This window comes from Dromiciops gliroides, chromosome 6 (assembly GCF_019393635.1).
Source record: "Dromiciops gliroides isolate mDroGli1 chromosome 6, mDroGli1.pri, whole genome shotgun sequence".
Lineage (NCBI taxonomy): Eukaryota > Metazoa > Chordata > Mammalia > Microbiotheria > Microbiotheriidae > Dromiciops > Dromiciops gliroides.
In genome coordinates this window covers 168,780,619-168,804,824 of record NC_057866.1, presented here as the reverse complement: position 1 = coordinate 168,804,824, position 24,206 = coordinate 168,780,619, and the positions used below count along the sequence as shown (strand labels likewise).

General features: G+C 40.7%; 1 protein-coding gene across 4 annotated transcripts in view; it reads right to left on the bottom strand.

Annotated features, from left to right (window-relative positions):
- The window catches only part of TMEM131L (transmembrane 131 like), a 170,832-nt gene that overhangs the window by 82,476 nt on the left and 64,150 nt on the right, over positions 1 to 24,206 (bottom strand). For all 4 annotated transcript variants that reach the window (XM_043972126.1, XM_043972127.1, XM_043972129.1 and 1 more), the window contains exons 4-5: positions 6,443 to 6,511; positions 291 to 414 (exon numbers count right to left, since the gene is read on the bottom strand). In XM_043972126.1, coding sequence (XP_043828061.1) covers positions 291 to 414; positions 6,443 to 6,511 — 193 coding nt within the window. The remainder of the gene's footprint in view (positions 1 to 290; positions 415 to 6,442; positions 6,512 to 24,206) is intronic.

Below are 24,206 nucleotides of genomic sequence, written 5' to 3'. Positions count from 1 at the left end.
CACAATATGTGGTTTCATTTGTAGTAAAAACCTTTTGATATGTGTACACCCAACTATCTGGTTTGAAGGTTAAACTTTTCTTCCCTTATATGCTGATATCAAGACCCACCCCAAAATAAAGAAAAAAAACTTCTGGAAAAAATAAACACCAACGCAAATAAGCAAAGGAAAGAGACCAGGGTAAACAGGGAAAGGGGAGACAAGCAGAAAATGAAGACTTTGGGCCAAAGAAAGCATGAAACCTTGGCAAGCTTCCTCCACATAGTTTCCAAGAGTACATCAACACTCACCCTGCAATGAACAGGAGACACATGAAAATGTCTAGAAGCTGTAAACACTGAATTCACTACAACTTCTTTATCCCTACTAGGGTTATGTGCATATAATATTTTAGCTGTGGGAAGTCCCAATAACCTAAGGGGGAAAATGAGAAAAAAAATTATATATGCATGTGTATAGATTTACACATATTTTTACAAGAGATCAATTTTCATTACCTTCTTTTAAAAAAATGCAACAAGTCCTGGTTCCTTCACAATATATAAAGTACAACAGTAAGAAATAGCATTTCCTTTTATAAAACTTAATCCAAACCAAAGGGCCAGGGGAAGACATGGTGATGCTATACATAGGACTGCCCCCCCCCAAAAAGCTATTTTTAAGGGTGTTGAATCAATGTAAAAATCAGGAGGGCAGCTCATATGCTATGCTGGTACTTACTATTTTTTTTAATGGATTAAGGCCCCCAATGTGTTGAGTTGATTCTCACTGGAAGATTTGTCAAAAGATCCAGGTAAGAGACACAAGGGATGAGAAGGGGCTTCAATTTTTACCTAGGATGGGAATCCCCCAAACCAAGGAGCTCACAGACCTTACCTGACAATCTCACCTCCAATGGGGTTTGTGTTACATGAATCCAATGGGGCCATTAAACTTTTTTAGGTAAAATACACATTAGGTACTATATATTTCTACAACTTGTGCACATAATTCAAATGAAAACAAATCATGTTTAGATAAGAGAAAACTTGCTTGCTCACATGAAAACCCAATTCCCTTATGCTTTGTTTCCTGGGTATCAAGTGTAAAGGCTATTTGCGAAAGATTCTACTCTTCTCTAAGTAGTGGCCTTTCAACTCACAGGAGGGATATTATTTCTCGGTAGTTCTGGGAAAAAAAAAATTACTTAATTGATGCTAAAAAGACTGCCATGGTAAAAAATGAAAACATACAACACCATCATAGTGTGCTGCTTTACCATGACTATAATTACTAATCACTTTTTATCGTACTGCTTGCCACCAATCAACTCCACTGAGGAAGAGAAGGAGAAGAGGAGTTAATACATAGATAGACCTGGAAGAACAAACTACTCCTTTAACCACCTCACTCTTTATGCCTTACTCTCCTCCAACACTAAGTGCAGTATCAGTCCTTGCTTCAATCAATAGTGACACTGGCTTCAATTCAACCAGCAATCATTAAGCCCCTATTAGGCACTGTGTTAGATTATAGTAGAATAACTTTCTTGTAGACAACAGAGATGGCTACCAGAAATGTCACTTAACTCATAAGTATAATTTCAGTAGCTCTAATGAAGAAGACTTGATAAGAAACACAACTATTCTCTGAATTTAACAAAAATCTCAGTGGTACTGGGTAGCTGTTTTCCTTTAGGAAAAAAAGGACATGTGCTTTCCCTTAACCACACTGAGATAGTCTTATAATCCAGAGCCACTGTAAAGGACATAGGGTCATCCTTGAAATCACAAAGTCCTGGGTTCATGTACTTTACTCTGGATATCTAGACATGCGACAAAGGACAAGTCACTTAATCTGTAACTATTCCAGAGATTAGCTGCCAAACCACATCTATGAAGTGTGCTTCCACACTGGGAGGTCCCCCCACCCATGAAATCACAGGTCCAGCTGCCGGAAAGTCAACACCATCTTTTAAAATGGCAATCATTTGCTTTTCTCCTCGTTCTCTAAATCAAAAGATTTTGTTTTAACTAACAAAAAAATTTAGAATCAGTTAATAAACATTCATTAAGGACCTACTACTAGTATCCACTAAGATGACTTTTTTAAATGATCTGATTCTCATAAGGAAGTATATTTTCCGAGTACAACAAGCAAAGAATGTTGTGATCAAAGAAAGTCCTACTGTAGTGGTCCAATGTCTTACCATGTCACTAAATTAAATAGCAATGTCTTTCTTGGTTTTTAATTTCCAAGAAAAAGGAATCAATTAGTTAAGTCGTTAATGCTTACATGTAAATGCTTCATATCCTACCAACACGACTAGGAGAACAGCCTTGGTTTCATGTAACACTTCCCTCACAGGTGTAAAATATCTCCTCAGGCACAACCACCAAGGGCATTGGGGAGAATCAGAGCCCACAGCCATCCTACCCTCCATATAAGCTCAGAGTGAAGCAATAAATCAAACGGTTGGGAATGTTGGCCGGGACTCTGGAGTAGTTATCACTCTGCTATTTTTAAAGTGTTATGAAGATCTTAAATTTCCTTTACCAGAGACAACTACCAGGTTCCCCAGGGTCTAAAGGACAATCGAAAGGGAAGTTCACTCTTTGAAAGGCAAATCTCAGAATTTTATACCTTATCAATCCACCCTCTTCTCAGGATAATTAGCACTCTCTACTTCAAAGCCACCAGCCTATAAAACAACCCTTACAATAACCCTGTAGAGTCAAGTGGGATTAAACTATATTATCCTTGCTTGATATATGGGGAAGCTAAACTATGAAAGGGGAAAGGGATTTTGCCCAAGGTCACACACAGAGTAAATGACAGTATCAAAAACAGAAACCAGACAGCAAAGTAGTCAAGAAACATATCCTTGCATTTCCCTCCCCCCCCATTCTCACACTTCTGATCCTCCCATTTATTAGATATGCATTAAAACCACATTCATCTCAACACTGATAATTTGGCCATTTAGATGCCATGAATAAAATGTTTTAAGTAAAAAATTCCAATAAATTTCTTCTTCTGAGAATATTTACCCATAAGACAGTGTGATATAATGGAAAGAAAACCAGATGGAAGCCCACTGACAAAAGATTTTAGACCCTGTTCTATGGCCTATGTGACCTTGGGCAGCTATATGGGCCTCAGTTTCCCAATCTATTAAAGGGGAGGAGGGAGATAAAATACTTAGTCTGCCTACTTAACAAGACCCCCAAAAAATAATGAATATGAATGAAAACAAAGTCATTTCAAAGACAGAAAGGCATTACTATTCAGGCAAATCAAATTTAAAACTAATTTTAATCACAACAAAGGCTGAATTAACCATTATTTTAATGCCCCCAGCTTTCATAACCAATAATTTATCCATAATAAAGAACTAGATTTATGACATTGTGTTATGCTGATCATAAACTGTAGTTTTTCACTTATACTTTCAGTTTGCTTTATCAGTAGGTAAATCAGCAAACATTTTTAAAAGTGCTTTCTATGTGCCATATACATACATGGTTTATACAGTGCCAATTAAATTAATGAAATGTAATTGGGGGGAAATAACAACAAAGGTCCCCTTTAGAAGATGGAATCTGAGAGGTCTTAAAAGGAAGCCAAAAGTCAAGTAAGGAGAGAGTATTCCAGACATGAGGGCAATGACAACATACAGACTTGGAAGAAAGTATCATGTCCAAGGACCAGTAAGAAGGCTAGTGTCCCAAAATGATAAACTATGTTAAAGGAATTAAAGCATAAGAAAATTGGAAAAAGCAGGAATGGACCAGATGGCAATGGACTTTAAATGTCAAAACAGAAGATTTCAAATTTGACCCTAGAAATAACATGAAGTCACTGGAATTTACTGAGTAGGAAGGTTGGATTTGATGTGATTAAATCTGTACTTTAGGAAAATCACTACGACAGCTGAATGGAGTGGGGAGAAATCTGAGGTAGGGAGACCAACTAGAAGGTCTTCCATCAAGTGAAACACTACAGAGGAAGAAGAAGATAGAGAAAAGACCCTTAAGGGACACCAAGAAAGTGAGTGTGACCTGGATGAAGATCCAGCATGAAAAAATAAGGAGATATCAGACAGGCAGAGGGAGAACTGAAAATGTGGGTCACAAATACCTGGAGAAAAGAGAACATCAGGAAGAGGGTGATGAACAATGTCTATAGAAGTGGTCAAGAAAAACAAAGACTCAGAAAAGGTCATCAGGCTAGCAAACAAGAGATCACTAGTGACTCTGAAGAGAACCATATCAGGTGAATGAAGGTGAAAGCCAGATTGCAGAGGAGTGAGGAAATTTTTAATGATAGGGGAGGCAGTATTGGAAGCAACCTGCAGAAAGGGAGAAAATTGAAGAGATATATGGTGGTGGGAAGAGATGAGACTACATAGGGTCTATATGTGAGAGAAGATGGGATGGGAGCAAGGATATACTGACAGCAGTCTGCCTTGATGAGGTGAAAGATGACCTCTTCCTGTGAGACAGGGGTGGAAGAGGAGACTGTGGAGAAATACATACACGAGGCAAGAAGGGGGAACTCTCAATAAATGAGAGTTCAGTTTTTTCAGTGCAGTCTGAGACTGGGTCCTGGCTGAGAGATTGGTGAGAAGGGGTGCCATGGGAAGTTTGAGGAGGAATGAAAATATCTGGGATATTCACTGTGTGGTGAACTGATTAGGAAAGTGTAAAAGGATTGTCTTGCTACAAAGAGGGCCCCGTTAAGATTATATAACATAAGATCTGTAGTGAACCCAATCAACATGGTCTTATGACCTTCTCCAACTTCATCAGCTGCACATGAATAGAAAAGAAGGTATCAGAAAGTGGGGGCTATCCAAAGTCAGAGTGAATCACTTAATCCCGCTGAGCCTCAGATTATAAATTAACTTTCCAAGATTAAATTTCCTTCATTTATGAAAGGAATTTCAATACCACAGTGATCATAAGATCTTTTTTGGGGGGTGGGGTGGGGCTATGGGGGTTAAGTGACTTGCCCAGGGTCACACAGCTAGTAAGTGTCGAGTGTCAAGTGTCTGAGGCCGGATTTGAACTCAGGTCCTCCTGAATCCAGGGCCGGTGCTCCATCCACTGCGCCACCTAGCCGCCCCCATAATATCTTAAATACAGAGCTGAAAGGTACCACAGAGGCCCATGTAGTCCAACTTCCCATTTTACAGATGAGGAAACTGAGGACCAGGAGGACCTGGCCAAGGTCCTGACTCCAAGTCCAGCACTCTTTACACTGTACCACCTTGATGTATTAGTAAGCAAAACCAGAAAACTTACACGTGCTGTCCCCAAGGGGGCAGCAAGGAGAGCCTGGAGATCTCTAGTGCTGAGTCCACAAAGGAGTGAGCAACAATAATGATTCCCACATACCCATATCCAGTCCTTTACAATCTACAAAGTGCTCTCTTTGTAATAGTCCCATGGAGAGATAGACAGATCATCTCCATTATAGGGATGATGAGACCAAGAAAAGGTTAAGTAACTCATTCAAGATCACACATTCAGCAAATGGAACATCCAAGTCCTATCTTGCTTCTGATACTGTAAATTTCTTGAGGGAAAGGATCCATATTATTTATTATCATCTTTATATGTCCAGTCCCTAACACAGGGCATAGTAGAGGCTGAATAAAATGTCTGTTGGAAGGGAAGATGAGAGCAACAAATGAGAAAAAGTATGCAGAACATTTTATGATCCTTAAAAAGCCTTAGTTGTTATTTCCAATGAACGAATTCCATTTCAAAAGACATAAAGGCTGTACCCCATATGCAACTTGGAGGCACTTACCCTTCAAATATCTGATGCCATTAAATATTTGTTCTTTTCTTGCAACCTCCTTTCTCTAATTTTCCCTCATCCCTTATTCTTTTTCTTTCTCTTTTTCCTTAATGGGAAGTACACAGGGCTAAGATTCAGGAGCCCTGGGTCTGAGTCCCATGTCAAAAACCTACAAGTTGTTATGACCTTGAGTAAGCAGGCCACTTAAAATTTTATAAGCCTCAGTTTCCTCACCTGTAAAATGGGAGTAATGAGACCTAGAGTCTTTCTCTTATAGGACTAATGTGAAGATCAAATAAAACAATGTGTATAAAGCCCTATGCAAACCTTAAAATATGATATAAGTTTTGGTTATTTACATACATACATACATACATACACTGGATATAGTGTAACTAGATTAGATAGATAGATACATATATATGCATGTATCTATAGTTACATTACATTTGTATGTTTGTATATATACACCGCACATATGTATGTGTATAGCTGCATGTATACGTGCATATATATACACAGAGGATAATGTGATAGACAAGAAACATGATATGGTATTAAGACTAATAAAATAAAAACTGACTGGGGCAGAGGGTGGGAGGTGAGGGTAAAAGGACAAAATGTATAAACAGAAAAAAAGAAATCCAATACTTACTGTACTCCAAAATCTAGGACTGAAGGCTGAAAGTATAAGCCCTTCCCACTAGACAGCTTATCTGAGAAGCTAAAAAGGAAAAGAAAACAAGCATTAATATTATTATCCTTTTGAAATTTTCATGCTGAACTTAAGACAAACACGGCAAACTCACTAAAGGCCCTTATGTGGATAAAAACTCTGTACTATAAGGATATTTTGAGCCAGTTTCTAAAAATGCTTTAAACATAACCAACTTGACAGTAAAATGTTCTTCAAACCTAGTGTAGAAATTCTGGCTAGGCAAGAATTATTATTCATGAATCATGGTTAATCTCATCAAAATGGACAAGAAAAATCTAATGTAGGACTTGGCCTCCAGAAACACACACACAGATGGAAAAGGGCATCTGAAATTTAAGGCTGTCTTTTCTAGATTCAAATAAAGGAATGCTTTCTAAAAGTCCAATTGTTTGAGGAGTTCTATAAACTTTGTAGAAGATCATTTTTTTTCTTTGTTAGGCATTCACACCCACCCTCCAAAAACTTAAGATTTGGAGCCCCGGGAAGACCCTCTGCAGAAAGCTTATGGGAGGGCACAGACTAGAAATACATGGAAGGACCTTCAACGAATGGATCTACCCTTATTGAGAAAATCAATCTAAAATGTTGAGGTAAATTTTGAACTCTGGGGACTGATTTCTTTGACAGGAAGGTCAGTTTTTGCCACCTTTATTCCCTTCGTTCTCAACACAAAACATTCCTTCCTTTCACACCTGTGAAGAAGCCTCTGCACTCCCAAAATACACCCACCCAAGCTTTAAGAGTTCCACATGGGGCAGCTAGGTGGCACAGTGGATAAAGCACTGGCCCTAGATTCAGGAGGACCTGAATTCAAATCCTATCGCAGACACTTGACACTAGCTGTGTGACCCTGGGCAAGTCACTTAACCCTTATTGCCCCCCCCCCAAAAAAAAGAAAAAAGAAAAAAAGAGTTCCACATGACAGAGATTCCTCTGCTGTACAAAAGGGCCCACATTGGATCTCCCTAGCCCTGCCCACCTCCACTGGCAAGACAATGGTCTTTTGGGGGTAAGTACATGAGAAGGAAAGGACATTAATGTTCAGGAAGAATAGTAAAAGATTTCTTTTGATTTCACTGTTCGAATTTTATACACTACTTCCGAGTGGGCTTGTGAAGTGTCCCAGGACTTTGCCTCAGAGGAAGAGAAGATAAAACAAAACTGATTTTAAAAGAAAATAAAAAGGGACAGCTAGGTAGCACAGTGGATAAAGCACTGGCCCTGGATTCAGGAGTTCCTGAGTTCAAATCCAGCCTCGGACACTTGACACTTACTAGCTGTGTGACCCTGGGCAAGTCACTTAACCCCCACTGCCCCACCAAAAAAAAAAGAAAGAAAGAAAGAAAGAAAAAAGAAAAAACATAAGAAAAACAGCTATGATTTAATACTGAATGGTTTTGTTCCAAATATAGTTTTAAACAGGTCTCTGCAAAAATTAAAGATGGAGAACAAAATCTGTCCTGAGAGAAATCTTGTACATCTTTAGTAAATTCAAAACCACAGTGAAATCTGGCTAATTTACTAGACTGTGAATTGAGTACTAGTCTGAAACGGATTGTATTCATCTCTTTGGAGAAGATCCAACACATGAACCATAACTATAGCTTTATACTTGAGCAATTCTACCCTCACCTTGTCCAACATCGAGGGTGGGATTATAATGAGCCAGAGTCAGTCACAGTCAGACAACAAGCAGTTGAAATCCTAGCTTGGCCGTTGCTGCCCAGATAACCCTGGGCAAATGATGAAACCCCTGAAACTGCCCTTACCAGCAAAATGAGGGGGTTGGACCTTTTTTGAGCAAGCTGTGTGATCCTGGATGGGTTAGACTGCCTGAGTTGGGGCAACCAGGTAGAACAGTGGATAAAGCATCAGCTCTGGAGTCCGGAGGACCTGAGTTCAAATATGGCCTCAGACACTTGACACTTACTAGCTGTGTGACCTTGGGCAAGTCACTTATCCCTCATTGCCCCCAGGGGAGGGGGGAGGAAAAGAAAAAAATAGACTGCCTGTGTTGGCCTGTTTCCACATCTATAAAATGAGTGTAACACCACCAATCTCCCAGGGATGTTATAAGGATAAAATGAGATATCTGCAAAGCACTTCATAAACCTTAAAGCACTATATAAATGTTAAATGTTGCTATTACATCCTTTAAAACTGTCATGTGCATTTTAGTACATTCACAATTTTATATTTCATATTTCAGAATGGAAAAAACCCCTGGCCTTAAGCTTTTTTCCTGAAACCCCCAAACAAACTGTGGGGAAAACCAGGATCCTACAGAAGCGTTAGATTACAGAGCAGTGTAAACCTATGATATATGTTTACTTCTTTATTGAAATGTCCAATAGCAGTCATTCTCAGAACTGAGTACAAATTAAATTATCAAGCCGGACCAACTGAAAAAGACAAAGGTCAAAAAGGTTCCCCGGGACCTTTAAAGGCACCCTCTTTTAATGAAGAAGGGTAAAGTTATTTATAATCCATTTTAATTCAGCTGGTGTTTATTAAGCATCTATAGAATGTAAGACACTGATTTGGGCACCAGGGACAGAAGAACAGAGACAAAACAGTTGCCACTTTTCACAGCTTACTTTCTACTGAGAAGTATCTCCCCACTACATACTGATGACTAAAGTGACTAAAGTGATCTTCCTTAAGCACCAAAGTACAATGTCACTCCTTTATTCAGTAACCTCCAATGGCCCCTTATTACCTCTAGGATTTGATATACTTTTCAAAGCCAGGCCCCAACCTATTCTTCCAGACTCATTTGACATTACACCACCCCCGTCCCCCACATACCCCTTGTCTCAGTTCCGGACAGACAACACACTGATATATATGCCTTTTCACGGTCCATACTCCATGCCTGGAATTTGCCTCACAGAATATCTCTCTCCCATCAAGAGGCAATTCAAGCATCACCATCCACACGAAGCCTTCTGGGATCCCCCAACTGCTAGTGTCCTCCCTCCCAAACTCCCTTGTGTATTTTACATATATACACACACACACACATACATATATATACACATATACACACACACACACATACATATATATGTATATATATATACATATATATGTATCTGTTTATTTACAAATGCCCTGGTTATCTCCCCCAGCAGAAGATAAAAATTGAGATGAAGAAATTATCCCGTTCTTTGTATCTGTATGCCCAGTACCTAGCCCAGTCCTAGTACACTGCACACACTTAATGACTCCTTGGTGACTATGAAATGTTCAAATACTACTGCTGCTACATAACTCTGAGCAAGTAACTATCTATGATTCAAGGAACATAGTTATAGGCAATTAAAAAAGCAAAAATTCAGAAGCCCAGATTCTCCCAATCTCAAGTGTTAGAGCAGGCCTAACAGACAGGCTGAAGCTAACCCTACCTGTAGAGAAATGTCCTCTGAAATCTCCCCCTAACTCCTGATGCCTGCCCTGACTTCCCAATCCAAAAGCTGAAATGTGAAGTGATGATTTTTGTGAAAGTTATGAAACACATCAATTTCCCCCTTCTTAAATGATCATCGTGGAATCAAAGATTTCCAGCTGGAAGGGTCCTCTGAGGTCACTGAGCCTGACTTCCCCATTTTACAGAGGACAAGACTGGGGCTTAATCCAATTCTTTCTAACATAACTCGAGTCCAGCCTGCTATCCACTGACAGGTGGGTGCCCTATAACTCACCTTCCAACTTAAGAAAAAATTATAAATAAAGTTAAGAGGGTTTTTGTTAACACAGCTTTAAAAGTATGTTTTTCAAACTAAAATAACTTCAGTTCAAATATTATCAACCTAGAATACTTCTCCCATTCAAAAAAAAAAGGGGGGGACGCACGAGAGAAAGGGAGAGGACACGCAGAAACCTTTCAAGTATGTGCTAAAGAACGAAGGGTAAGGAAATACTGAACCTCCCAGGCCACCAGCTCTAATCCTCTGATGTCTGTTAGGCCAGAAATGATGTTTCCCTCCCTTTCAATTTCAAAACAAGTCAGCAGCTTCAGAGAAATCACTCAGCTGATTTCTCATTAGCCATGAAAATAGAAGAAAAAGACAAGGTTTCCCACAAACCTCCCATAAATCAGCCTTAATCTGTAAGGACAGACACAGTGCACTTGAACTAAATGCAGTTCTTTTGAAGACTATCTTAAGCCAGGGTCAACTTGACCCCCTTTACTTTTAGGAGTCCAGAATCCAGCAGGAAAAGAGGGAAAGATCCAGAACAATCCTCTTTGACTTCACTGTTATTCTCCTCCCCACCCCCCCAAGATAAAAGGTTTTTGGTTTTTGGTTTTTTAATAAGCTTGGGGGGCAGCTAAGTGGCGCAGTGGATAAAGCACTGGCTTTGGATTCAGGAGGACCTGAGTTCAAATTCGGCCTCAGTCACTTGACACTTACTAGCTGTTGTGTGACCCTGGACAAGTCACTTAACCCTCGTTGCCCTGCAAAAAAAAGAAAAGAAAAGAAAAAAGAAGCTTGGCCCCTAAGAAGAGAGAAGAGACACCTCTGCAGAGGTGGGGGGTGGGAGGTAGCTGGGGCAAGTGGGGGCATATTCTCAGATTTTTCAGATGCATCAATTGTGTTTACTGATTTTTTTCTCTATTTCTTTTCTTTTTATAAAAAGTTCTTTTGCTAAATTTTTTCTTATAAGGAATAGCTCTCTGGAATAGAGTAGGGAATGTAGGGGGCAATTAAGGCAATGTTAAAAAAAAAAGCAATAAAAAGAATTTTTAATAATAAAAGCATTAGGGGCAGCTAGGTGGTGCAGTGGATAAAGCACTGGCCCTGGATTCAGGAGGACTTGAGTTCAAATCTGACCTCAGACACTTGACACTTTAGCTGTGTGACCCTGGGCAAGTCACTTAATTCTCATTGCTGCACCACCAAAAAATAATAATAAAAGCTTTAATCTAGTGTACAGTTTCAGTTAGATAAGCTTCACTCATATTTCTATTGAAGAAATATCTTCTAAAGTTTGAGGTGTTTTCCCCCTCATATTAACACTTCTGGGGTTCTAAGTTTAATGCAAGCCTGCATTAAACTGTTTAATACAAACCAAAGGGAAAATCCATACAGCAAGTGGTCATGTTTTATTTTTCTGTAGCTCAGAGTCCAGGAGTGAGAATTTGAGAAGAGAAGATGAGAGGGAAAGAGAAAGAAGAAGAGAAGGCAAGAGGGAGAGAAAGGAAGGAAATGGAGAAGGAAAGGGGGAGAGACAGGGAAAGACGGGGAGAAAAGAGACAGACACAGAAATAGAAGAGTCAGTGAGAGAACAAAAACAAACAGGGTTGGGAGGAAAACATAAATGGGACAAGGGACAGACAGAAAGACAGAGAAACACAGAGAGTGGTTATAACATGAATAATGAAAGGAGCTTAGTGTGACACAGGCCTCGTGAAAATTTCTCCAACAGCAGAAAAGCCTGAAACCAAGTTATATTGAAAGAAAAAAATATATATACACGTATATATGTACATATATACAAACTTACATATATTCATATATATACGTACATATTCATATATAAATGAAAGATGATACAGAGAGATGGATAGATAGAAGAACTTCATCTTCTTTCTAACACAAGGACTACTTGAGCTTTTACCCCTTTACTAGCAAGACAAGAAAGAGCAGTCAGAAGCCTTTTCAGACTAGAAGGCATCCACCCTGAACGTCTTTCAGAGATTCCCAAATACAATCCTTTGTCCCTAAGACAGAAGAATTAAATAAATCCATCTGCTGTTATTAACCACTTCAATCTATTCACAAATGGGTCTGGTATCCATTCATTGGGAAATCCATTAACTGCCTGTTCAGGGAGAAGTTCAGACAATGACTTTTCTTTCCCCAAGAGAGGAATATCTCCTAATGCTCCCCTTTCTCAGTTCTCCCTTCAACCCAAAACCAGTAAGAAAAAACTCTCAGAAACAAAGATTTAGAACCAGAACCAGACACGGCCAAGAAGCAGCCACCCAGACATCCTCTGCCAGAGTTAAAACCCTCGGTGGCAACAGTGCCCAGACAAGTTCCCTACCACCCCTAAAATCACAATGACCGATTCAAATGAAGCAGAGGGTTGGAAGGGGAATGCTGGGAAATGCAGTGGACCATCACGGTAAATACATAACTACTGCATAAAATGTGGGACAACGTGGATGTGTGTTGGGCCTCCTGGCTTTTAACTTTCTAAACTAATATGACCTTGCAGGGAAGGGATCCAGTGAAACCTTTAGAGTAATGGATTAAAAACAGGATTCAATTAAGACCCTCCTTTTCCAGCTTTTATTTCTTAAATTGCCTCCACACAAGTCAAAAATAAATTACTCATGGATTCCCCAACCTTTTCCCAGTCCACAAAGGATCAGAGATTTAGATTTTAAAGGCCATGGAGTTCAACCCCTCTCATTTTACAGGTGAGGATTAAGTGATTTACCCAATATCACACAGAATAGGGATTCAAACCCAGGCCTCCTAACTCCCAATCCAGCCCGCCTTCCACTTTCCCATGGCGGCCTCTTCTCCAGCCTCTAAGCCTATATCATCCCCCATGCCTAGAATTATCTCTACCAAAATCCTTCTCTTTTAAAACCCTTTGAAAGTATACGTGTGTGTATGAACTGGGTTAAAATTGATGAGGGTATCTAATACTCCACCGCTCATTAATACACATTTTATTTTATTTGTTGGTAGAAAGAATGAATTCATCTTAACCTAGAAGAAAGCAGCACTATGTTGTTACTTAGTCATTTTCAGTCATGTCTGATTCTTCATCATCCCACTGGGGTTTTTTTTGGCAAAGATGTTGGAGTGGCTTGCTATTTCCTTCTCTAGATTATTTTACAGATGAGGAAACTGAGGGAAACAGGGTTAAGTGACTTGCCCAGGATCACCCAGCTATAAGATGAGACCCAATTTGAACTCAGGTCTTCCTGACTCCAGGCCCAGGACTCGATAGCCTGTACCACTAGCATTTACTTACCTGTTTATTCAGGTTTGATCTGTCTTCCATATTTAAAGCCCTAATCAAAGCCACTCCCACTAAACAGACAACAGCAGGTTTGGAATTATGAATAAACTGGTTTCTTAGATCCATAAATACTTAAGGAGATTATGAGCTCATGGAGTACAAGGACTTTTTTTTATCTCTGCACCCACAATGTCTTTCTTGCACATGATAGGCAGTTATTAAATGTTTGCTAAATGAAAAGACTTTTTTGCCTGTCCATTTGCTGGTGCACATGAAAACATGGGGTTGTGGGGTGGTAAGCACAATATATGAATGAGTGCAAGTGGAGCTTAGAATACACCATTGCACCACCTTCCCTCAAGCCTTAGTGAACAGGAACTTCAGAGGCTACTTAGGAAGAAGGAAGATTAAGGTCAAAGGACCACATCTGATCCAGGTTCATCCCTAATTTGGGGAAAGGGTGGGAGATTACAGGAGGTTGACAGCAGCAGCAGTGAGAACTGATATACTGTCAAGCTCTAACTCCAATTCTACAACCAATCACCTTCTACCCCAGAGAAGGGAGCAGACATCACCAATCTGACCTAACCTCTCACTTTGTAAGTGCTAATAACGTTTAGATAAGATGGGGGTGTCCTCTCCTCTCCCTCCTATGCTGTGGCTAGGCAAGTGAATGAAAATCAATTTATTTAACTCAAAATGAAAAGAAAAGGCAATAGACAGCACACTAGATCTCTCTCCTTGCTTTCACCCCTTCCCCCAGCCCCCAAGCACTTAGCCCTCCAACTCCAGAGCTTAGCCATCCCCAGGGAAGGAAGTATTTTCAAATAGTTTCCCTTATGCAAGCATCAAACACTCAAAACAGACCCCAGCTCTATGACTGATGATATTCACTGCAGGACACACCAGACACAGCCCTGGCATGATATGGCACACTAACCAACCTCTTAAGAGCTCCCTGGCTGAAGTTCCTGATGTTTTCATAAAAACTACCTATGGGACCCTGGGTAAGTCGTTTAACTTCTCCTGGTCTCAGTTTCCTCATTAGTCATATGAAGGAGTTGGACTAGATCCTAAGATCATTCACAGGTTTCTAACTAAAAGGGACCTTAAAAGGTCTGGTCCAATAGGTTCATTGGATTTGATGAAGAAACGAAGGCAGGCTTAGTGACTTGTCCAAGGCAAAAGAGCTGGTCAGTAATAGAGCCAGGATTCCACCCCAGGTATTTTGACTCAATCTAACATTCCCTCCATTGGCACCAATCTGCCACCACTGATCTCTAAAGACCCTTTTAGCTCTGGTTTTATTCATGTTGTGATCTTGGATATATCTATAAATGTAAGCATGCTGGGAGCAAGAATTGTTTTATTTTGTCTTTCTGTCATCTGGTACAATGCCTGGCACATGGCAAGAGCTTAATAAATGCTTGCCCAAAGACTCACATGCTACAAATTCAACACTTAACCATTAAAAAATGGATGAGGACAAAATATTTGTCAGTTCACCCTTGTCAGGAGGTTCCCAACCAGAAAGAGATCCAAAAATCAGGCACATTTCTACTTCTCCAGCAGAAATCATTTTTTACCCTAGCCCAGGAACTGTAAAGCTTATAAACTCTGGGTGATTTTATTTCTTCAACTTTATATAATACCAAATTTAAAATTATTAAGTGGAATCTAAAAAGGTTTCAACAGTTCCTTTAAACTCTCAAACTTCAGAATGTAGGGAAGACGGCAATCAGAGAGACAGTAAGCATCTCAGGCTATAGGCCAGTGCTAAACCTGCACAGGTAGCATGACTGAGAGCCTTTTACCTGGGTTTAGGCCAGCCTGACAAGCTTCCCCTGGAATACAGACGCATTCAGTTGCTAAGGTGTTTCCTTCAAACAAGACTGACTTCACAAGGCAACGAGCATCACACCTAAGAATTTTATGCTAGCTGCCTTGAGGTAAAAGGCACAGGGTAAGGGCCAGCACTATTGTCAAGGCTGAAGTTTCCATTTCCTCTCTAAATACTTTTGCTCATCACTGGCCTCCTATATGGCTGTGGTTGGTCAAGAAGGGGGAGACTGCAGGCTAAGCTTGCTAGTGCTTCACTAATAGACAGGATGAAGTGATGACAGGCACGGGGCAAGCCGAGGCCTCCCATATTTTTTATCACCTGCCCATTTTCCTTATCAGGAATGAATTTCAAAAAGCATTTATTAAACACTATGTGCAAAGTCAGTCAACAAGCAATTATTAAGCACCTACTATACGCCAGGTATTGTGTTAAGTACTGGGATACAAAGAAAGGCCAAAACAACAGTCCCTGACCTCAAGGAGCTTACATTCTAATGGGAGAGGCAACATGCAAATTCCTATGTACAGGGGCAGCCAGGAGGCCCAGTGGATAGAGCACCAGCCCTGGATTCAGGAGGACCTGAGTTCAAATCCGACCTCAGACACTTAACCCTTACTAGCTGTGTGATCCTGGGCAAGTCACTTAACCCCAATTGCTCATCCAAAAAAATTCCTATGTATATACTATGTATGTACAAGCTACATACAGAGTAAATAAAAGGTCATCTCAGCATCATACTAAGTAATAACCAACCCCAGAGGACCAGAAAAGAAAAAGAATAAACTCTGCATTGACTTCACCCAAAGCAGACTGCATCTTCTTTTACTGAGCCATGTGCCCTTAACATTCCTCACTCCTGCTTGCCTTCTGATCCTTAAGAACGGGAGAAAATAACGAGAGAGAGAGAGAGAGAGAGAGAGAGAGAGAGAGAGAGAGAGAGAGAGAGAGAGAGAGAGAGAGAGAAGCTCTGAAGACACCCATATATTTCCCTTTTCATCTTCCTTTTCACCTGTTCCACTTATATCCACAGGCAGATGAACAAGATTTTTGCAGGTTGGTGTGTTTTTATGAATGGTTATAAAGACCAGCCAAACAAATTCTAGCCAGTTTCTACAGAGAGGGCATCTGTATAGTTTATCTTCACTGGGGTTTCTATGTATCTTCAAGGTTGACTGAGAAAGACTTAGGATTCTTTAAAATTTTTCAAAAGATACTTTCATATCCCAAAAGTATTAAAACGTGTTGGTTTTTTTCCCCAAACAAAGTACTTTTAACATATGTGAATATCTGACCATTTTTAAAGGTGTCTGTCTGTGGTGGCAGCTGGTGGTGTGGTAGATAGAAAGAGGAATCCCTTCCACCTCCCAGGAAGGGAGAGAAACTTGGCCAAAAAAAGGCATCCCAGAGGGGCAGCCACTAGAGCTGGTCCTTAAAGAAAAAGAACCTATCAAGAGGCAGAGAGCTGAAGGGGATGGGGGTGGGGAGCTCTGCACCAGGCATGTTGGACAACCTGTACAAGGGAACATTAAAATATCAAGGAGCAGTACCTACCCCACTTTGGCTAGAAAGCAGAGAGCATCCGGGGTGCTGCTGTGTAATCAATATATTTCTGTGTCTCCATGGGAATTTTCAAACAACTTTGTCATTTTCCTTTTGTTACAGTTACAGATAAAACAGCAGTCACACCCTGGTGGCTCAAGGAAGAGTCCTGGCCAGACTTCACTACAAATAATAACAATGACTTACAACTATGTACCTTACTACCAACACGTCTCCACATTTGAAAATCTAATTAGTCATCTTTAACTTCCCATGGTAGAGAGAAACAACTTTGGACTACGTGGTAACCAATTCTAGCTGCAGCCAGCAAGAGCAGCGGCAAGCCGCTGTCCTTCCTATTCCTTCCTGGCTTCGGGCTCCTTGGAGAGTCTCTTCCTCTGGGGGCACAGAGCTTCCACCCCCACTGCTTGGAGCACCTGATTACATTACTGGATCATATTAGAGCCACTCTACTATGATGTGCTATTAACAGAAATTAATCAGAATCAAAGCAGCCACAAAACTCAAGGTGCTTCGTATACCAATTTTCTGATCTGCAATGTCTGCACAGCTTGTAAAATTCACCAGGGGGTTTCTCCATCAGTGAGGAATGTTTGCCAAATTATACACAAAGGGGCGGGGGAAGGGGCCCGTCCAGACAAAGCACTGAGCACAAAGCACTGAGCGTCAGGGGAGTGGGAGGGATGCCCGAGGACTCTTCAGAAGCATTACTAACACCACTAGTGACATTCCCCGATTTCCTAAATGCAAAGACTTGGGGCAAGAAAACTCTCTTCAGAGTACTACTCAAAAGGCTTTCCTTAGTCTATAACAATCCGGATTTACAAACGCTTATAACCCTGTGAACAATTCAAAAACTTAGATAACATTTCAAAGAAGCAAGCAATCCACAATTTTATTCTTCGAACAAATACGGGATTATGTGATGGACAGCCAAGCACCCACTCAGTAGTAAGGAAAACGGATAAGCACTGTGCCTGTGATTTCATTGGTATAAGGAAAATATAAAGACACACCTCGGCAACTTAAGTGTTGCCCAGAGACTTTCCACTTATCTCTAAGATCATCAAGCTCATCATTTCTTATAGCACAACCGTATTCCATCACAATCCTATACAACTTGTTCAGTCATTCCCCAATTGATGGGCAATTTCCAATTCTTTGCCACCACCAAGAACTGCTATAATCAGTTTAGAACATATGGGTTCTTTTGCTTTTTCCCTAATCATCTTTGGAAACAGACCCAGTAGTGGGAACCAAGAGTGACTTGCCCAGGGTCACATAGCCAGTTTGTCCCGGAGGTGACACTTGAACCCAGGCCTTGCCAGTTCCCAAATTGTTTCACTTTCCACTAAGCCACAGTACCTCCATTAGGGGTCAGAAACAAAAATACTCCTAAAGGAATCATATTTCTCTCCATCTAAATATTTTGGAACCAAGCTGCCAGGTTTGTAAACGATATGAGCAGAACTACTGGAAAAAAAATCTAAATTCTAGTTGCCTTCTAATTCCCCTGAACAGCTTCCTCCTGTGACCACAGGAAGCCACGGGTGCAGAAGCACAAAGCCCAATAGTCATCACCCAACCACAGACACAGAGCAATGCAGGTACAACATTTTACCTTTTCTTGGGAATTCTCTAGTGAACCAGAGGATCTGAGCAAATCAAGTTTTAAAGGGTCACCACTTTAAAAGACCTAATGATGCTTATTTACTGTGTGATACTCAGCAATTTGCCTGACGGTCTGGGCCTTAGTTTTCCCATCTGTAAAGTGGGGGAGCTGGGCTAAATGACCTCTGAGGTTCCTTCAACCTCTAGACAGCAATTCTATTATCTTTGTCACATAAATCGCAGCAGCAGCAACAGGAGAGGATTTGGCAAAACTCCCTTTTCAAATGTCAGAGTCCATTTGATTGTTCAAAATTAGAAGCTATTCACTCAGGTAAAAAATATTAGAGATCATTTTTCCCCGCCAGCAATGCGGTTAAACCAATACTGCAAATTAAATTTAAACACCTTGTATACATTTTTTTAAATAAGAGAGTTGGTTGTTAAACATTTACACACATACCCCTGACTAGGAGCCTCTGTACATGGAGAAAATGGGTATCTTCCAAGCAGGAAAAATAAATGTTAAAAAGCTAATCAAGGCGAGTTCATTTTTTCAGCTCAATTCTTAAATTTGTGAACATAACCCCCTTCTCAGAATGTTCACTGGCTATACTTATAACTGAAGAAAATACTAAATTTCAGTTAGAGCTTAGTGAAAATAAAGACACATCTAAGGACACAGCCCCCTCCCACCATATTTTATCCATTGACCCCTTAAACCCCTAAGTTAAGAACCCATGATTCAGGTTTTCTTTCCAGCTTTAGAAGTGCTGAAGTTTCTTTGCTGGAAAGGGCGACTAAAGAAGGAATAGTCAATGTCACAAAATAAATGACTGGGGCAGCAGGTAGGGGGCACAGTGTATAGAGCACCACCCCTTAAGTCAGGGGCACCCAAGTTCAAATCCAGCCTCCGACACTTACTAGCTATGTACTCCAGGCAAGTCACTTAACCCCAGTTGCCATACACACAGTGTGACTGGACTGAGGATGCAAGGTAAGAGTTTGGTTTGGTTTGGTTTGGTTTTTTTTTTTTTTTTCCACAAACCACACACATCCTTTTTAGGTCCCTATTCTTTCCCATCTTTCCTTGATTTCCTTCATACTCCCCAGCCATGCTTATAACAATGGATCCACTACTGGGCCTAGAATCAGGTCCCAGGTTGGAATCTGACCTCTAACATTAACCCCTGGGCAGGTCACTCAACCCAAACCTCAATTTCCCCTCGGTAAAATGGGGGACACTAAAAGCACTTGCCTCAGAGAACTCTCAGGTTCAAATGACTTAATATATGTAAAGTGCTTTGTGAAGCTTTAAAGTTCTGTCTAAAAAGAGTCCGAAATCAGCACGACCACTTTCAGCCTACTCAGTCCCCTCTCTGCGGCACTCCTATCTCTGGGAAGCACAGCAGAGCCTAGGGTGGTGAGCTCAAATCAGCTCATATTAGTTCTAGACACATGAACAAATCCACAAAATGCTATAAATCAGGGCCTGAATTTTTTGAGACTTTTAGGAATGTGTTGTCGGGGGGCAGCTAGGTGGCGCAGTGGATAGAGCACCAGTCCGGGAGTCAGGAGTACCTGAGTTCAAATCCAGCCTCAGACATTTAACACTTACTAGCTGTGTGACCCTGGGCAAGTCACTTAACCCCAATTGCCTCACTAAAAAAAAAAAAAAAAAGAAAGGAATGTGTTGTCGGAAATGTTAATAAACATAAATATCCTGTATGTATGTGTAGTTATATATGTATGTATTATTTTTAATCCCAGAGAGCCAGTGGTTAAACATTTACAAGCACACCCCTGATTAGAAGGTACTGTACACAAAGAAAATGGTATTTTTTCAAGTAGGAAAAATAAATTTTTAAAAGGCAAACTTGAAGCAGCTTCATTCCTACACTGATCAACATAAACCTGACTCCTCTTCAAAAAACGAGAGGGCTCTCTTCTGACAGGAAACACTGAAGGGTTCAAAAGCTGAAGAGTAATAGGAAGTTACACTCTTGTTAAACATGGCCTGTAACCATTTCCTTTGTAGATAGGAACCAGAAATTTCCACCTTTACAAGCTAACCAAGTTTTAGCAAACAGTTTCTTCGCCAGATAACGTGCCAAGGTTAGTTTTCCTCTGGCTTTTGTCAAACCAAAGAAAGTCTGCCTACAAATGCTTCCAACATTCTTTAGTACCTTTAAGGAAAAAGAAATAGTAAAAACAGACAGCCAAGACAGATATAAAAGAATGTGGAAAGAACTTTACCAGACGTGTCCAAAGCCTTCACAGACTGATCTTCAAACTCACCAAGCATCTAACAATATTTGTGGTGCAGTGTCCAGGTACAAATCCTGCTTGATGCTTGCTACCTGCTTATACAAGGTACCATATCTCTGGACCTCAGTTTCCTCAGCTATAAAATGAAAAGAATGGGAAAGATAGCTGCCAAGCACCTAGGAAACACCTGCTATGCTATTGGGGTGGGGGGGAGAAGGATAGGGAATCAAAGGTAGAAATGGACATGCTATGCTAGCCTCCTGCCCTTGGTGAGCATCTAAAAGGGATGAGGTAGAGAAAAGCAGTGTACAGGAATATAATGCAAAATATAATGAATTAAATATAAAGACCAGGTCCAAAATAAGGCAAGACACTTAAGTAAGGAATGATCATTTTCAGATGGAGGTCTGAAGGAAAGCTGGCTTCACAGAGGTAGTAATCTACAGAAGAAAACGATTTCAGCTGGCAAAAACAGAGTGGGAATCTCTTCCCAGTAGGGGCATGATAGGTGTAAATGCATCATGGCACAGAAGGTCACGCAAGATTGCAGGAGCCCAGTTTGGCTGGATTTTCTTTCCTTGTTTGGACTTGTGATTTGTACTGATGTAGTTAACTCCCTGCCATGAGTCAGCTCCTTCCACCAGTGCACCTAGGCAACTGTTTTGTGGTCTCATAGAGCTGCCTGGGGACACTAAGCCCTTAAATGACTTGGCCCAACCAGGGTCAGGTCCAGTATATACCTATATGGTAAGACTTGAACCCAGATCTTCTTGACTAAGCCTAGCTGTCTAACTAGCATGCCAAGCTGCCTCTGAAATATAAAGCATTTAAAACAAGGCTAGAAAAAGAGACTGGAGCCATACTGTAGAAAATCAGGGTAAGCCTATAGGCCTCAGGAGGTCCCTGGGGGTTTCTGAGAAGATCATCTTTACCAAATCCAGCTGAAAGGTATGAAAACTGGATTTTTAAGAACTGAGTTGAATTCAATTCAATTTTAAGAACTGAATGAGAAGTCTAATACAAGAGGAAGGTGGCCTGACAGGTCATCTAAGCCAACCTCAGGGCAACTAGGTGGTATAGTGGATAGAGTGCAGGTTCTGGAGTAGAGTTCAAGTCTGGCCTTACACAACTTACTAGCTGTGACCCTGGGAAAGTCACTTAACTCTATTTGCTTCAGTTTCCTCATCTATAAAATTAGCTGGAGAAGGAAATGGCAAACCACCTCAGTATCTTTGCCAAAAAAACAAACAAAAAAAACCCCAAACAGGGTCAGGAAGAGTCAGACACAATTGAAAATGACTAAACAATACAAGTTCAACCTCTCTCATTTTAAGAATTGAAAAAACTGAGGCACAGAAAGATAAATACATTTAGCTCCAGGATCACACAGGTAGCAAACTGCAATTTCAAATGTGGGTCCTCTGACAACAATGCAGAGGATGATAGCTTGCAGGTAGTAAAACACTGAATATGAATCAAGTAGGTTTTAACTCTGATATCTGTTTCGGGGAGGATGGACCTTTAAATGAAGACTTCCACCATTTTTTTGTCTCTTAGATCCCATGATTTTTGGAGTCTTTTCCAGGTCAACCCAAATTTCAATGGTAATCTCCTTTACAACATCCAATGTTCTATATGATAATACTAAATTTAATTGTGTTATATATTATATATAGTATATAGTAAATAGCCTTTTAATATTTGCAAAGTGCTTTACACACATTTTATTCTCACAACCACCCCAGGGGGTAGTTAGTTACATTATCCCCATTTTACTGTTGAGAAAACTGAGATAGGTAGAGATTAAATCACTTCCCCAAGGTCACACAGCTAATAAGTGTCTGAGGCAAAATTTGAAATCAGCTCTTGCTGACTAGAGACCCAGCATTCTATCCCATGCGCCATCTAGCTGCCTTTTTTAAATTATTATTATTATTATTATTAAAAACCTCTACTGACAGGGAAATTCATTACCTCTTAAAAGCATCCCATTTCCCTTTTGGATAGTTCTAATTGTTATGAAGTTTTTCCTTCTATCAGGCCAAAATGTGTCTCTCTGCAACTTCCATTCATGGCTCGTTAATGTAAAAATTCCATCCTCTCTGTTTTATTTTTAAGCTCTTTCCCTTAGTTAAGTAAACCCTTTCTCAAAAACTCTGATCTGTGTTTTGGTAGATCAAAGATGCCCCCACAGAAGTCAGGATTAAGGCCGGCACCTAATGAGAAATGCAAAAAGGGTCGCCCCTCTTATGGGGCAGTGTCCTTGAAGAGAGAAAACTGCAAGGAAGATTCCAGCCTCAGGAGCCAGACCACTGTGGTGCCTGTACTGTTCCTCCCTTACAACTTAACTCATTCTCCAGCCTCTATGCCATTTCAACTGTAACCTGAGCAGAACCAAGAACAACATTCCTTAGAGCGGATAATGCAAGAGCTATAGAGTGATTAACAAGGTGCAGCTGTTACTCTCCCGCCTATTTAATAAATGAAGAAACCCTAAAACAGGAGAGTACTACCTATTTCAAAGGGGCTGGTTAGCCAAAGGACAAAATGCTGCTTTCTCACTTGGTAGTGAAGGAGATGGATGAATCCAATGCCAACTGACCAGAGTCCAGGAAAAAAACCACATACAGATGTCCCAGAGCTTCACAATCAGAATTTCTGGCAGAGAGGTCTTAAGAGATCTAGTCCAAATCCCTAGTTTTACAGCTAAGACGGCTAAGGCCCAAGCACACTTGGCCAGCAGCTGACAGAAGAGTTAAAAACAGACCCCAAGTCTTCCGACTGCCATGATACCAGACAGACACAGAGATCCATTTGGCCCTTCCTAGATAGCAGGACAGCCTCAAGAGATGGGAGGGATCCTGAGGCCATATGTTCCAAGTCTCTCATGTTACAGATGAAGAGAATGAAGCTAAAGAAGAGTAAAGAGAAAGGGGGCAGCTAGGTGGCAGAGTGGATAGAGCACCGGCCCTGGAGTCAGGAGGACCTGAGTTCAAATCCAGCCTCAGACACTTAACACTTACTAGCTGTGTGACCCCCTGGGCAAGTCACTTAACCCCAATTGCCTCACCAAAAAAGAGAGAGAGAGAGAGAGAGAGAGAGAGAGAGAGAGAGAGAGAGAGAGAGAGAGAGAAAGGGCCAGAGTTAAACAGATACACTAAGTCAGAAGCAGGACTGGAACTCAGGTCCACTCAATCAAGCCATGTGCCTCCTTGTTTGGGTAAGCCTAAGTACATAATTTGAATCAAAGTACCTTAGATTCCTTGATCATTTCAAGAATCCAGAAAAGTGACTAGCAGTTATTCTTCTTAAGTGGGGTAACTCTTCAAAGCATATATTTACTTCTTTTATACTCCAACATCCCAGCCTTGACACATACTTGCTGTATGACCACAGGCAAGACTCTGGGTCTTTCAATGTCCAGCCAACAGTCTGATA